Source organism: Saccopteryx leptura, chromosome 7 (genome assembly GCF_036850995.1).
Source record: "Saccopteryx leptura isolate mSacLep1 chromosome 7, mSacLep1_pri_phased_curated, whole genome shotgun sequence".
In the NCBI taxonomy this organism is placed as follows: domain Eukaryota; kingdom Metazoa; phylum Chordata; class Mammalia; order Chiroptera; family Emballonuridae; genus Saccopteryx; species Saccopteryx leptura.
In genome coordinates, this window is record NC_089509.1 from 17681178 (window position 1) to 17697595 (window position 16418).

The 16418-nt window shown below is 45.0% G+C and overlaps 1 protein-coding gene across 1 annotated transcript in view; it reads right to left on the bottom strand.

Moving 5' to 3' along the window:
• Positions 1 to 16418, bottom strand: part of TMEM163 (transmembrane protein 163) — a 311155-nt gene that overhangs the window by 118145 nt on the left and 176592 nt on the right. Inside the window, exons 3-4 of the mRNA XM_066346321.1 lie at positions 9576 to 9619; positions 8196 to 8287 (exon numbers count right to left, since the gene is read on the bottom strand). Of these exons, the coding sequence (XP_066202418.1) occupies positions 8196 to 8287; positions 9576 to 9619 (136 nt within the window). The remainder of the gene's footprint in view (positions 1 to 8195; positions 8288 to 9575; positions 9620 to 16418) is intronic.

Consider the following 16418-nt stretch of genomic DNA (forward strand, 5'->3'; position numbering starts at 1 on the left):
ACAACCCGTCTTCAGCAGAAAATTGTTTAAACAAAGTATGTTAAATCCATACACAGAATACCAGGTAGCTATAAAAAAAATAACATACCTCTTCCAAAACACATATATATTACATATATACAGACAACAAGGTAACAAAAGCCAGAGGGAAAAGGGGGTGAAAGAGACTTTGCATGGGGTCTGGGGGGCACGATGTGGTGTGTAGAAGGTGATATACTGAGTGGGACACTTGAAACCATGTCAACACAATAAATTAAAAAATCAAAAATAAATAAATTTAAGAAACATACTTCTATCTTAAGATGGAAAGATGTTCAAACTATGGTAGTAAGTAGAGAAGATCACTTTTCAAAAGGTATATATACAGTATCTCTAGGTTAATTTAGAATATATATATATATATATATATATATATATATATATATATATAACACATTGTACATGCATGTGCACACAACATACATAGAATTGGTAGCTCCAGGAGGCTCTATAACAAGTGAGCTTTACTATATATCCTTTGTACCTCTATGAATTACCTCAACCTTTTACAATAATCATGTATTACTTTCTTTTGTTCCAAATGTCTCCAGGGTGGTGGGGGCAGGGAGAGGGGATGGCATCAGGAAATCAGGAATAGTCTTTTTCCACCTCACTACCCCACTGCCCCACGTCCTGAAGTCAATAGCAACTTTCCATATATGCCAAAGCGTGTGTTTGAGTTGTTTTATTTTGTTTGTAAACTCTTTTATCCTACACTCTTGAAAAGCAAAATACAACAATAGAGAAATTTCGAACTATCCCAGTATGATTAATTAAAAGAAATTTTCACCCAAAACTCTAGGAACGGATTACAAGTGATGTAACATTTTTTGAACACATGCTGGTATTACACTCAACAACATATTTAATCTTCACCACAATGCCATTTGGTAATTATTATGCTACACACACACACACACACACACACACACACATACACACACACACGAGCAAAATGACGTCTGGAAAGATTAATAAATCACTTAAGGTCGCAAAGCAGGTGAGTTCAGGTCTGAAAGAGAACCTTTCTCAGGGTCAGTATTAGTTTCCTGCGGCTGCTATAACAAAGTACCACAAACTAGGGGGCTTAAACAAACAGAAATTGATCCTCTCACAGTTCTAGAGGCTGGAAGTCCAAAATTAAGGTGTCAGGCTCACACCCCATCTGAAACCTGTAGGGCAGAATCCCTCCTTGCTTCTAGCTACTGGTGTTTACCCACAGTCCTTGGCATTCCCTGACTTGTACACACATCGCTCCGACCTCTGCCCCATCAACATGATCATTTCCTCCCTGCATGTCTGTCTCTGTCTCTTACAAGGATCCCAGTCGTATTAGATCAGGACCTCATCTAAATTGGTTGCCTCTGCAAAGAACCTACTTCCCAATAAAGTCACATTCTTTGTGATAGTGAAGGTGAGAACATCAGTTTATCTTTTTGGGGGACACAATTCAACTCACAACAGTGACCAAGGTAGCCAATACTCCTTCCTTGACTGTGTCCTGCCCACACCACCACAACCATTAGTGTCATGTCAGTGCCACGAAGGTTTCATCTGTCCCTTCCATGACAGGGGAGGGCCACTCCTTTCTGCCTTCAGCCGAGACTGAATGCAGACTCTTCCAAGCAGAGGAGCTCCTGTCCTGCTGTCAGGGCTCTGCCTCCTGCACGGCTCCCATCAGGCACTGCGGCCATCTTCGAAGTTATTTATTCTTCTAGTTCGTAGTTTGCTCTGGAGCTAAAATACACTCAAGAGCTTTGTCAAGTTAACAGCACCAGACAGATGTGGAGGAAATGTAATTCACTTTCCTAAGCCTCAAATTTAGGGTCACATCAAATATTCCACGAGAAGAGGAGGAGACACGGTACTATTTTAATATGTTCTTGGTATAACTTATTGCCTTTGAAGTCTTCTTATATCAGACACCAAAAGCAAATCACCAATCCATCATTTCTTAACTGCATCAGTTTCAGTTTCTGGAGCTGTTTTCAAAAACAGCAAGGGTGCTACTGGAACCAGTGATCAAAAGACTATCAGGCTGTCCTGTCCACCGATCGTTTTCAGGCCAAGCATCTGTCTCGCAAATTGGAAACGAAAACGGAGCAGATACCCTCTCCCTTGGGTGAGAATGTGTGCCTATTTATTTCACGTGAGAAGACACACACAGGCTTTATGCCTCTCTAAGAATAGCCCCTCCAGAGCTCTCAAACACGCTGCTGAGAATAATGCAATCATTTGGAGAGCAACCTCCCAGGCTGTGTTTGCCGAGTGTTGCAGAATTCGAAGCCAGTAAAGGTGAGCAGACTCCATCTGCCTCCACTCCTCTGTCTCAGTGAGCTGATGGCCAGCCGAAAGAGACAGCTGGGACTGGGGAGCCTCCCTGGAGCCTCCACCTGTGCTGCGACCATATGTAAAATGTCAGAGCCCCGACAAAGAGCTGAGCTGAGCGGCAATCTGTACCTTCTGCAGCAAGCATCCCGATGGCCCTCCACAGCCGACAGCAGCAGGGGGCTGTCTTTCCTGTGGCCTTACACGGTACACAGGGATGAAGATGGCTAAGACAGGCGTGAAACTCCCTGACTCCTTTGGCCTTGCCAAGTTCCTCCCACACTAGTTCCTCCCACACTGTCCACCTCCAGTCACTCCTTCTTCCTTCAATATCTTCCTTACATTTCCAAAGCCCCTGACTTTGATTTGTTAATATCTTTGCCTGTTCTTCAAAAATATCAATAGATTAATATCCAAATAAGACATTATGTCCAATATGGGAGCCACAAGCCACATGTGACTATTTTAAGCTACAAAACCAGTTCTTCAGTCGTTCTAGCCACACGTCAAGTACCCGATGGCCACAGGGACAGAGCAGACACAGAGAGACTGTTCCCCCCGAGTTCTACGGCACAGCCCTGGTCTGGGGATGGGGAAAATGCCTCCCTCTGTGGTCGTCCCTGCCCCCTCCAGCAGCGAGCCTGCTGCCAGTCTTCAGTGTGTCCTTGCAAAGATGTTTATTGTCTAAACAAGTGTGTGGATGCAGACCTCTTTTACTAAAACAAGTGAGAAAAGACCCTGCCCACTATGTCGCTCCCTAGAAACCCTCTGTCACGGACAGCGGCCACCACTCCAGCCTTACCACCACCGTCCGCCCCTCTGTGCCCCTCACGAGGTGACGCTCCCCAGACACTGCCATCCTGCTCCCGCTCTCCAAATCCTCAGACTCTTTTCTGACTCTTCCCCTCATCTCCCAGCCTCATAAAACATGGCTGTTCCCTGAGGAGGCTGCCTTTTCTCTCTCCAGCACATTCTCAAAGTCTGACTTCCTCCGGTGCATTCCAAACCAGTTTCTCTGGCTCTCCCCCTCAGTGCTCCTAGTTACCTGTAGGCCAAGCACCCCCTCCACCTCTTTGCTGTTGCCCCCACCCCCACCCCACCCTCTCCTTTACTCACTGAAGACATTAGCACATGCTCTACTCCCCTCATCTCCTCCCTGAAGTTTACACACATTCCCACACTCCCGCCAATACCTGGCCTCACATGTGTCCCCGACCTTTTGTCCTCAGCCACCCATTCCCACCTGAAATCCACACAAGGAAATGAGCCATCTGTGAAATCCTGGTTTTCAGCATCCCACTCTCAAATTAGTACCTCACACCAACAACTATCAAGCTAAGCAAGACTTCTAATCCATGACGACTAATCATCGGCCTTGCCACTGTCCTCCCAACCCCCTTTTACCAGTGTGAATATTCTCGTGCGTTCTTAGTTCACTCCCTTACAAATAAACTTGACTCCCTTGCACCCTTTCTATTTTACCTGCGTGTTGAAAACCCTGGCCACGCACAGTCCTGGTCCACCCTCTCTACACATATATTCCCTACCACAAAAAGGTGACTGATTGCCCCAGCTCGTTGGCTCAGTGGATAGCGCATCAGCCCAGTGTATGGAAGTCCCAGGTTTGACCCCCAGTCAGGGCACACATGAGAAGCAACCATTTGCTTCTCTTCCCCTCCCTCTTCCCCTTCTCTCTCTCTCTTCCCCTCTGGCAGCCATTGGCTCAATTGGTTTGAGTGTTGGTTCCAGGTGCTGAGAATGGCTAGGTGAATCTGAGCATCGGCCCCAGATGGGGGTAGCTGGGTGTATCCGGTTGGGGCACATGTGGGAGTCTGTCTAGCTACCCTCCTCTCACTTAAAAAATAAAAAAGGTGACTGATCAAATTTGGAGCTTTTTAAAATAAACAACTAGTTGGTAGGATAACAAAATGGAGTACCTCCCACAGAAAACAGTATGGAGGTTCCCTAAGAAAATAAAATAGTACTCATTTGACCCAGCAGTCCCACAGCGGCATTATTCACAGTAGCTGAGGTGGAACCAACCCAAATGTCTATCAACGGGTGAATGAGTAAACAAAATGGGGTACATACATACAATGAAATATCATATATCCTTCAAAAGGAAAGAAATTCTCTGGGCTTGCCTGGTCAACGTACATATAGGAGTTGATACTTCCTGCTCCTCCCCACTTCTCTCTCTCTCTCTCTCTCTCTCTCTCTCTCTTACTCTGTAAAATGAATAAAATCTAAAAAACAAAAACTTCCCATTAAAAAAAAAAGGAAAGAAATTCTGACATATTGCTACAATACTGATGAACCTTGAGGACATTATGCTAAGTGAAATAAGCCAGTCACAAAAGGACAAATACTGCATGATTTCACTTATGTGAGGTATGTAGTCAAAGTTCTGGCAACAGAAAGTAGAATGGTGACTGCCAGGGGCGGGGAGGGAGGGCATCAGGGACTTGTTTAATGAGTACACAGTTCTACTTTTGCAAGATAAAAAAGTTCTGGAGATCTGTTCACAACAATATAAAAATACCTAACACTGCTGAACTATACCCTTAAAATCTTCAAGACGGTAAATTTAATGTTACGTGTTCTTTACCACAGTAGCAAAGAGTGTAACAGAACAAAGCTGCTCGTTGGTGCTCCGCTCTGTGGTGCTGCTAAAAGCATGCTCTTCCTCCGAGCATCACGCCCCCCGTCACAGCCACGTGGCAGGGGGCACGGCAGTGGAATCCGTCTATTCTCTCTACCCGGCAATCACAGTTCAATATTTGTTCTAGACCATAAGAGTGAGAGTAGGAAAAATTAGTAGAATTAACTGAGAACCAGTTGGATATTTCCCCATGCTCTCAAATATTATTCTCCAGCAAGTAAAGAAAAACCAACAGCTTTTCTAGCTGTGCCTCTCATAATTCATTTATGCTCATTAATATGCAAACATCAGTTTCTCAGCTGGCAGTGATTTCATAAATTTTTAATTTACATGGAATAAGCCAGAGATTAAAACTTTAAACTAAAGCCAACAATAGAGGATTGTGAGTGTTGTTTTAATCCCTAGATCAAGCATCTCTGAATGAATTCACTGGCATCATCACATGAACTATTATCTGGGAATTACCAAAACAACCCCTCCGTGAGTCTTTGCTTTTGGGTATTAATATTGATATACAATTTTTAAAAACAGTACTTGCTTTGGAATCATTAAAAACAGTGAAACCAAAGACATTTCCCGTTATCAGTCTTGATCTTGGAGAACCTCCAGGCCACCTGGCAAATGCTCAGAGAGACCCCAGACCTATGGAAAAGCCACAGTAACATGTGGCTTTGTGACTAACGTGCAAGAAACTCATTTTTGTATAAATAAAATCCGATTACAAATAAGAAATTAGAAGAGAGAAATTGAGAAACACTAAACTCAATTCCTTCTGATACTGCAAATCAAAGTCTGGATTATTAATCCTAAAATATGGAAAAACAGAGGGAAGAACTTTCTCTCTTGAGGGCCAGGCCCAACAAAATATAAGCCACATACACAATTTTAAATTTCCAAAAGCCACATTAAAAATGTAAATAGCCAGACCAGGTGGTGGTGCAGTGGATAGAGTGTTGGACTGGGATGCAGAGGACCCAGGTTTGAAACCTCAAGGTTGCCAGCTTGAGTGCAGACTCATCTGGCTTGAGCACAGGCACATCAGGCTTGAGCAGAGGCTCATCAGCTTGAGCACAGGGTTGGCAGCTTCAGCATGGGACCATAAACATGACTCTATGGTTGCTGGCTTGAGCCCAAAGGTCACTGGCTTAAAACCCAAGGTTACTGGCTTAAAGCCCAAGGTCACTGGCATGAGCCCAAGGTCGCTGGCTCCTTGGTCAAGGCACATAGGAGAACATAATCAATGAACAACTAAGGAGCCACAACGAAGAATTGATGCTTCTCATCTCTCTCCCTTCCTGTCTGTCCCTATCTGTCGCTGTCCCTGTCCGTCTCCCACTCTCTCTCTCTCTCATTTTAAAAAAATGTAAACAGAAGTAAAGTAAAATTAACTTTAAGAGTTCATTTAGCCTGACCAGGCAATGGACCCAGGTTCAAAACCCTAAGGTTGCAGGTTTAAGCGTGGGCTCATCTGGTTTGAGCAAGGCTCACCAGCTTGAGCCCAAGGTTGCTGGCTTGAGCAAGGGTCACTCGGTCTGCTGTAGCCCCCCGGTCAAGGCACATATGAGAGAGCAATCAATGAACAACTAAGGTGCTGCAACAAAGAATTGATGCTTCTCATCTCTCTCCCTTCCTGTCTGGTCTGTCTGTCCCTATCTATCCTTCTGACTCTTTCTCTGTCTCTGTCAAAAACAAACAAACCAACAAACCTGCCAGCAACAGTTGGGGTGAATGTATGCATGAGCTGCTCCTTTGGCCAGACCAGTGTTCAATCAACTATGGTCTTTATGGTACCAACATTTGAAATTTTACAAAATCAGTTTACTAGTATTGTTTTCTTAATTTAACCACAAATTGACTCACTTTTTTCAAAATTAACCTTACCCTAAACAATATCATCTGTGTTATCAGAAATTTGAGAATTTTTATACTTTCATTATATTTGTTGATAAACCTAATACACGCTGAAATAAATATTTAACACTTACAATAAGCCTACCTAAAACCAACAACGAACTAAATTAAAATGTATTCTCATTTGTGGATCAGTAATGGTGTCATCTTTCAAAAGCGTTCTGTCTGGCACATGAAATGTAAGATATATTACTCGCTGAGTCCCCGGGCACCCAACATTTGTATCCCAGCACTTGTACGTCGACTGTGGCATAGCATCCTTACAAAGAGTACCTTTTGTCTGGGAACCATCTCAAACCACAGCAGCGGGCATTTATCCATTTGTATTAAACTGTCCAAAAGCTGCAGACACAGTGTAAAACTCTTGCCCTAATGACTAGTGTGGCTCAGTCCTAGGGGAGCCACCTTTGTAATAATCATGGCAGCTAAGGTTTACTGCACTACATGCCAAACACTGTTCTGAAGTGTGTGTGTGTTACCGTGATGATATATCTCACTCATATAGCCATCTCAATAACCCTAGTAAAGGAGGTATTGTTTTCCTTCCGTTCCAGACAATGAAATAAGGCACAGAGCCGTTAGTAACTCCTCACAGTCACAGAGGTGACAAGTGGGGAAGCTGAGATCCAGAGCCAAGAAATCTTACTCAGAACCCATGCCGTTATCACCCTGAGGATTACACATGGAACAGAGAGAAAAAAGTTAGAAAAAACACATATTTTATAGTCACAAATGCAAATCGCTCAAAAATAAAGTCATCCCCCACAGGATGTGGGCACTCGGGCAAGCAGCAGCCCCTAACATAGACAGGACGGCAGACAAGTAGAATAACTTATAATGCCTCCAAAAGGCCTTCTGGAAATTAACCGGAGAATTCACCTTATTCAGAAAGAAAGGAAAAAAAAACATGAAAATTCAAGAGAACAAGGATTCTAATTACACAAAGAGAAAGAGGACAGAAAGATAGATGGATTGACAAATTGATAGATGGGTGGACCAAAGGGTAGTCAGACAAGTGAGTATACAAATACTCACTCCAGACTCAAACGTAGGAGTATTATAAAGGGACATCCCATCTCTCTGACCACTGCAAAAGGGTCCTATCATACAGCTGATATCACACCAGCCAGATGTTCTCAAAGGCAATTTGGGGACCTTTTCTTGTCACTTGGACTGACAAGGTCGGCTCTGCTGACAAGCTAAGTGTGTGGCCCTGTTTGCAGGGCTCTGCAGTCTGAGGTCAACATCCACTTACATGTACTCCCTGTGGGCAGAATGCACAGCGGCTGCATTGCTGTAACGCCACAGGACAATCGCCGATGACAGGACATCAAGGATGGCGTCAAACTAGGAGAAGGAGACGTGGCATTAGTGGTTTTAGTCAATAGGACACAACTGTGAAGACACAGGCAATAATTTGGTGACTCGGGACATCTGAGGAAGTGACCTCAGAGCAGAGAGGGCTCCCACAGTTGGAACACGGGCCCTTCATCCCCCTCATGGTGCGCCCTCAGATCAGGAGCCCAGGGCATCCCCACGCCGGACCCTCCATCTCTACTGCCCACTGCGCCTGCAGCCTGCGCACCCACACCCTGTGGCACGGTGGGCCTGCTCCTGGGCCCCGGCTCCTAGCACACGGGTGGGGGGACTACACTGCTCTAACACATGTGAATTTGGTTTCCCCATGGCAACACAATGGCTTCAGCATTCAACTGTAGATCCCCAGTAAAGTATCAGGGTGAGGAATCTGTTTCTGGCTTTCAATGGGGTTGTTCTACCTAGAGCCCAGTGTGAGGTGGTCGCACAAGGGCTCTGGGATGCCTGCAGGAACTTTGGAATTGTACACAAAAATTCAATGCTTTTGTTTGAATGGATGAATGAACAAATGTGTGAGGGGAATAGAGGGAGGGACAGAAAGAGAAAGCGGAGTGAGAGAGAGAGAGAGAGTGAGTGTGTATGTGTTTATTTGTCTGGAGAGACAGTAAGAAGTGGCTTTGGCAACAGGAACACATCCCCTTCGGTCCAGGAAACCGTAAAGCTATGCAGGAGGGATGTTTACAGGAGCTCTCTGTGTGAGCGACTGAGCCACCCCACACTGGTCATCTGGAAATGACAAGCACTCTCTTGAGGGGATGTGGGAGAGCTTCACCCAAGTTGTCAACATGCCTCACCTGTACAACCTGCGCCACCTCTGAGACCCATATTTTCTAACCAACTCCCATCAGGAAGCAGGCTGCGAACCCAGGGTACCCGTGGTCGGGCTACAGACTGATCCTCACGGCAGCAGCCCCACTCTTACACCCCAACACCTCCACCCGCCCAGCAAGGACTTCATCCAGCATGTACCCATGTTCCAAATTACAACCTTGGGGGGGCGGGGGCGGGGAGAAAACTCTGAAACATCCTCTCCATCAGTTGTGGGAAATGTGGTCCCCTAATCTGTTATGGAGAATTATACAGCGTCACCGCAGTTTGCTTCTATGAGGTTCTAACTTCCTAGAGTAGATATTTCCATAAAAAGTTTGTGATGCTAAGCCCTCATCTGCTAACCACCCTCTTATTGAAATCTGTGTGAAATCTGTGGGCTCAGGAAAAATGTGCAAAACTTCATAAAAGTACATTTCAGGTTACTTACTGCAAACCCAAAAGCAGAGGCGCTGTACCTCATAACGGAGACAGCTAGAAAGAAAGAAAATATTATTCAGAATGTTTTAAGACCTCATGGATATTTATTCTCGTTTGTGAGTATATTAACATATTTGATATGCCCCTTTAAACATCAGTGGAAAAGTTCCAAGAGAATAAAGTTTAAAATTAACTGCAGTTGTAAACTCTGAGAACTAAAAAAACCCAGAGTGAAGTGAATAGATTCCAGGCTCCACCTGTAACAACTTCCCTTCCCAGCACACCAAAGGGCCAGTTTCAGAATGAAAATGCATAAGCAGTTGTCAATCAAACGACCACTGAGATTTTGAGAATCTGGCAACTGGGAATAGAAAGCTGGGAACTGTATTAAACTTTCAAAGTAAAAGTGCAATTACCTAAACTGTCCCCATAATAAAGTAATTAGTGGTAGATGCCATTGTTAATACAGTTGAAAAACAATCTCTTTAACTCAGTTGGTTAGAGCATCATTCTGATATGCCAAGGTTGCAGTCAGGACACATACAAAAAAACCTTTCCTATCACAGCTTAAAATCCAGCATAGACCTCAATAAATCTGTTTAGAAAAACAGGAACAAACGGTATTAAACAACAGATGTCTACAAATGTAGGTGTAATAATTATAATTAAAACATTAATCCGTATTCAGAAATCTACCTTTTGGGGGTAAGTCTATCAGGTAGCACTTTTGCCTACTTCTGTTCTCTGTTCTGTGCCAAAGCAATGTCCAGCTTCAAAGACAGTTCTCAATAAAGACAGTCCTCCACATTTAGCAAGCATATGTCCACACTCCAACAAAAACTGAAACCCTACCCAATGGGTCAGCAAAGCTTGGAAGCAGATTGTTTCTGGTGCAAGTGTTGCAAGTGCTTACTCATGGAGTAAGAGACGTGTGGACATGGGGCGAGAAGGTCACATGTCCCTTTCTGGGGGACCTGCTCTCTGTCCCACCTATACCCACAAGGTCCAGAAATGGGCCCTGGCTAGCCCCTGCTGTCTTCTGTACCACTATCCCCAGCCACAAGGGGTCATTTGACCCAACGTGAAGCAGCAATTATATTTCACTTTCTGTGAATTAGGAATTGAGACTGAGAGAGGCTAGTGGGTTAACTTAGGTTGTGGGAATTGAAACTTGCAATCACAGGAGCAAGTTGGCCTCAGTTTGCTATAAAGACTGAGGAGCAGAGAGATAAGCAGGGGTGAACACAGCTCTGGGCAAGACAGAACCTCAGGCTCCCTGGAGTTTCCAAGCCCTTCCCGGGACTCAGCCACACTCGTCTTCAGGCTGTGGCGTGCAACCCATTCGATTCCTGACCCTCTCTGCTCCTGACACGGGCTGCTCCAGTGACCCTGCCTGAGCTCTCACAGGTGCAGAGAGAAGGGCACAGCCCGGTGTGTGCAGTGACCCCGGTAGCCTTCACAGGCAACACAGGTGGGAGGGACAAAGGGGCAGTGGACCTTCCCGGAGGACCTTACCAGAGAACTCAGCTCACAGGCCACACTGGCACAGGCCAGAAGGCAGCAAATCTCCCCCGGGTTGCCTGGAGCGTCAAGATGTCCGATGGGACACTGAGCCTGCCTTGTAGTAAGCGTTCTGTAACCGTTAATTAAACCATTAATTGACTTTTATAGAAACAAGTCATAATGAATATCTGGTTTTTCCTTTACAACCTGTTTTTAGAATATCTTAGCTGTGTGTGTGTGTGTGTGGGGGGGGGGGGTTACTTCTTTATCAGCAGTGGAAACCTTTTTGAACTCCAGCTAACATCTTGCACAGATTCTCAATGTATACAACTGATCAGGAGAGGTGCCCAGCGGACCTATTGCTCTGTCTCTACCTGCATGGTCCGGCCAGGGTACCGTGGATGGAGGGAGCAGCTAGGAAAGCCATCACAGATCCCACCTGCTTTCCGACCAGTAAACCATTACTTTAAAAAGTTTTAATTGAGTTATTTGATAATACCAAACATGTATACAGATTTCAAAGAGGTGAACACCCACTCGATTAATCTGAGACAAGGGCCCTTCTCAGAGACTCTGGACTCCAACAGAGGCACTGGCCGTTGAATAGTGTGGGATTTCTTTCCCTGACTCAGAGTCAATGTCTATGATTTCAAACAGTCAAAAAGTCATCCTGGGAAGTCATATTTGTGTAAGTGAGTTCAGCCTGCCCAACGAAATATGAATGCTGTTCTACTGTCTATGCACCGAGGCAAACATGAGCAAGAGGGTCCTTCTCAGAAGGAAAGGATTAACATGAATCATTTATTTGTAAATTGGCTCTATAAAATTTCCTTAATGAAATGAAGAGAGAGAAAATGCCAACAACTACATGGAGAACCCAGGGTACACTGAAGGGCATGCCATGTGGCCTTCGCTCAGACAGCCTCCTTCTGTGTGAGAGTCCCTGGTTCTCACAATAAAATAACAGCAAGGAGGTAAAGTATCGACATCAGGTCACCGGTTCAAAGCCCAGGGCTTGCCTGGTCAAGGCAAATACGAGCAGCAGTTACTACAACTCGATGCTTCCTGCTCCTCCATTTCTCTCTCTCTCTCTCTCTCTCCCCTCTCTCTCAAATCAATAAATTAAATATTTAAAAAAAGAAGAAGAAGAAAGAAATAACAGCAAGTAGTCATTAACACAGGACTCAAATGAGAAAGGTCAGTGACCTTTTAAAAATTTCTGAAGAGTGTAAAGTAATAACGTTATTTTCCCTGGCCTGTAACTGAATGTGACACATTCTAATTCTGGGATAAGAACAAACTCAAAAGAAAGGGTTGGTTTACACAGCCCCTGCTCCCACAGAAGAGAGCAAACTGCGGGGTCTTCACCAGGATGTTTCTACCTCCTCTCACAGTAAGAGTAGGTTTCACATAAACAACAGCAGGTCTGGGCCAGAAACACCCCCAAGGCAGAGATGCCAGTGTGCTCCACGGAGCCCCATATGCACTTGGATGGGGGTAACTGAAGGCCGTCAAAGGTCTGACAGAAGTTCAGCAGTACCTTTTAAGGCAGGTGCAAATTTAACAGTGGACAACAGACAAGGGCCCTTCCACCTTAGCCAATTATGCTGTGAGCTGGCCAGTCGGTGGAGAGAAAGGCCATCGGGAACCTTGAAGCAGCGTTCTCCTATGACAGCTGCTCCCGGTCCAGGCAGAGGCCACAGGGCTGAAGATAATGAAGCCACTATGCTGTCAGCACTCAGTGCGGAGCCTGTTTAGCAAACAGCACAGCTGCTCTGGGATGCAGTGCCCAACGGTCGGCGCAGCCTCCAGACCGGGATAAACGCGCAAGAACGGTTCTGCGCCTCACATTAGGCCTGTCGCTGCTGCTTATAACGTAAATGTGCACTTAGGAAGCTGGTGGCCACCAACAGTCCCTGAGGCCCACTCGCCTGCCTCTTCCTGCGCCGTGTATGCAGTCTGCCGCCATCTGATCGAGCTGACCTTCCGCACCCGAACAGGTATGCTTAGGCCAAGTATTACTGGACCCTCTCACTTTCTGAGTTGTCTTTTTCTTTTTTTACATTACAATGCTGAGTCTTTAAAATATTCATAAGTAAAATGAAGATCTGTACTTTGGGGCCTACCCAATATTCATTCCCTATTTGGGTAAAAGTGCCGAGTGTCCTCTGGGAAACGGGACCTTCCTTACCCTCAGACTATGCGATTTGAGTAGGATGACATCATCATCCCCACTGTAGTGTATCCTCATCCTATGGCCAAACTGAGTGATCCAACAATGACATAATTCGATGTGAACAAATGAGAATCTGTCCTGAGATTTGCTGAAAATACTGAGATTGTAGATAAGAGTAAAAAAAACAGGAGCTTCAAGTAGTAATTTTGCCCTAAATGGAAAGAGGTGGCCTCAGAAAAAAGCCAACACAGAGGAAAGCAGGTATTAAAGATATGAGATATAGCCTGCCAGGTGGTGGCACAGTGGATAGAGCATCAGATTGGGACGCTGAGGACCCAGGTTCAAAACCCAGAGGTTGCCGGCTTCGGTGTGGGCTCGCCAGCTTGAGCACAGGGTCACTGGCTTGAGCATGGGATCATAGACATGATCCCATGGTTGCTAGCCCAAAGGTCGCTGGCTTGAGCCCAAGGTCGCTGGCTTGAGCAAGGAGTCACTCACTCTGCTGTAGCCCCCTGGTCAAGGCACATATGAGAAAGCAGTCAGTGAACAACTAAGGTGCCACAACGAAGAATTGATGCTTCTCACTGCTCTCCCTTTCTGTTTGTCTGTCACTATCTCTCTCTCTCTCTCTCTCTCTCTCTCTGTCACCAAGAAACTAACAAACAAACAAAAAGATAAGAGATAGAAACCAGACCACTCATAACATGGACTAGAACCTCTGGAACCAGCTCGACCTGAAGTCCAATCTTTTGTATTTTTTAAATACAGCAGCCAATAATTTCTCTTAATTTGCTTAAGACAGTTTGAGTTGAGTTTGTATAACTTGCAGCCAGATGTCTTAATACAATATTCTTGACACAGTAATCCCATGTCCAAGAGTTATCTGTTAATGTCTATAAAGTGGAAAAATACTTTATACACAAAAGATTCAAAGTAAGTTTATGTAATCTGTAATGGCAAAGCACTGAACACAATCTAACTGATCTAACTGTCCAGCAGAGGGTGAAGGTTAAAGTATGGTTCAGTCAAAATATAGGCCATATACAGCCATTTAAAAATGCTTACAAAAACTAGCATTGTTAATGCTTATATTAGCATATTAGTTAGAATAATGATATTGATAATAAGTAGTACTGGGCAGTGATGAGTCTGGATCAGGAAGCATTGTGGTTAGTACAAGTACAGACTGAATGGGGAGGTCAGGAGAGGCTTTACAGAGAAGGTGGCATTTGAACAAAGACTTGAAGGAAGTGATGGAGTGAGTCATGCAGTCATTTAGGCGAAGAACCTTCCAATAATGAAAAAAGTCCGCGCAAAGGGCCTGTGATGAGGCACCTGGAATGTTTGAGGCCATTCAGTATGAAGCAAAAGGGAGGAGAGAAAAGTTATCTACCATAACAGATTTCCTTATAGTTTGAGCAAAAAGTTAGGTACAAAGGGCAAGATGCAAGACGACATAGGTGATAGATTCACAGGACAGCTGGATTTTAAAAATGCATTGAAAACAACTAGGAAAAAATCCCTCAACTGATAACAGTGGTTAATCTTCAATGGGTAGAAATATTTGAGTGAATTTCTTTCCTTTCGACTTTTTTGTATTTTCCATATTTTCTATAACCATCCTATCAGCCCATTAAATCAGAAAAAAATAATCAATTTTATTTGGAAAAAAATCACCCAATCCATAACAATATAGCCAAAGATCTAAAACAGAATAGGAGAAACCAGATTTATGATGCACATCTGGGAACAGACTACCCCATGAGCCCCTGACTGCTTCAGACTAACAGGAAAGCATACTACCTTACATGACATTACTGCATCCAAGTCTCTGAACTCCGTATCTCTAGGACAAATCACCTACACGAGTGGGCTGCTAATTCCCCAGAGTTCCCCAGAGCGTGGTGGAGGGTCAGGCAAGCCTGGATGTGGAGCACATGCAAAAAGACACCACCTGTCTAAGAGACAGCCTGCCTCCCAAGTTTCAGCTTGTCTTGTACTCCACCTTCACTTATATGTCAAGGGGGTAGTACAACCACATTCCCAGAAAGGCACATGCAACAGAAGTCTTATACAAATATTTATACAGGGCTGGTTAAAGACCAGACCTTCTTTAACTAGGTCACATTCAGGCCACAAAGCATGTCAGCTGGAAACTCAAATTCAAACAAAAAGACAGCTGGAAAATGAAGGGACCCAGGCAACCCATTGTTAGGGCAAAGCCGAATGCAAATCATGCAGCTGAATAATCAGCGGGCTTTGCAGAGGGTCCTGGAGGTTCAGACGAAGTGCCTTGGAAATGCAGAGAGGCGAGAACACCAGCGAGGCAGCTGAGGGTCAATGCCAGCGCCCCTCAACGAGAACATTAAACAAAGAATTCCATTTCAATTGCAGGCTAGTTCATAGCAACAATGAGGACCCATCTGTCACTCTCTCCAAAGTCAGGCAATAATTATCTTGAGACTTAACACTCTTCGGCAATACCCCAGGCCCCATAACACCCCCAAGTTGCTAAATTATGTGACCAGCAAAGCTCTGCTAATAAATCAATCCCCCACAATCCCACTTTAATTAGACCGCCCCTGTCACACAGAAGCCTGGCAACCACACCCACAGCTATGGAACTAACCCCACTGAGAACGCATTCTTCCATGACCCACCTTCATCATCACGATACAACCTAGGCAGAAGAGGTGCAGCCAAGAGGGCTCCAAATTAATTGATTTGGCCCTGGCCAGTTGGCTTAGTGGTAGAGCATCAGCCCAGCGTGTGGATGTCCTGGGTTCAATTCCCACCCAGTTAGGGCACATAGGAGAAGTGGCCATCTGCTTTTCCACCCATCCCCCCCCCCCCCATTCTCTCCGTCTCTTTCTCTATCTCTCTCTTCCCCTCCTGCAGCTCAATTGATTTGAGCACACTGGCCCCAGGGTGCTGAGATGGCTCCATGGAGCCTCTGCCTCAGGTGCTAAACTAGCTCAGTTGTGAGCATCAGCCCCAGGCAGGGATTGCCAGGTGGACCCTGGTGGGGCACAGGGAGGAGTCTATTTCCCCTCCTCTCGCCTGGAAAAGAAGAAAGTAGTAATTGATTTATGTTTTAACTCATTCGAACAGAACCTCCAATAGCTTCCAAACTCTCTCTCATTCTGACAAGATTACAACACACTTCAAAAATGT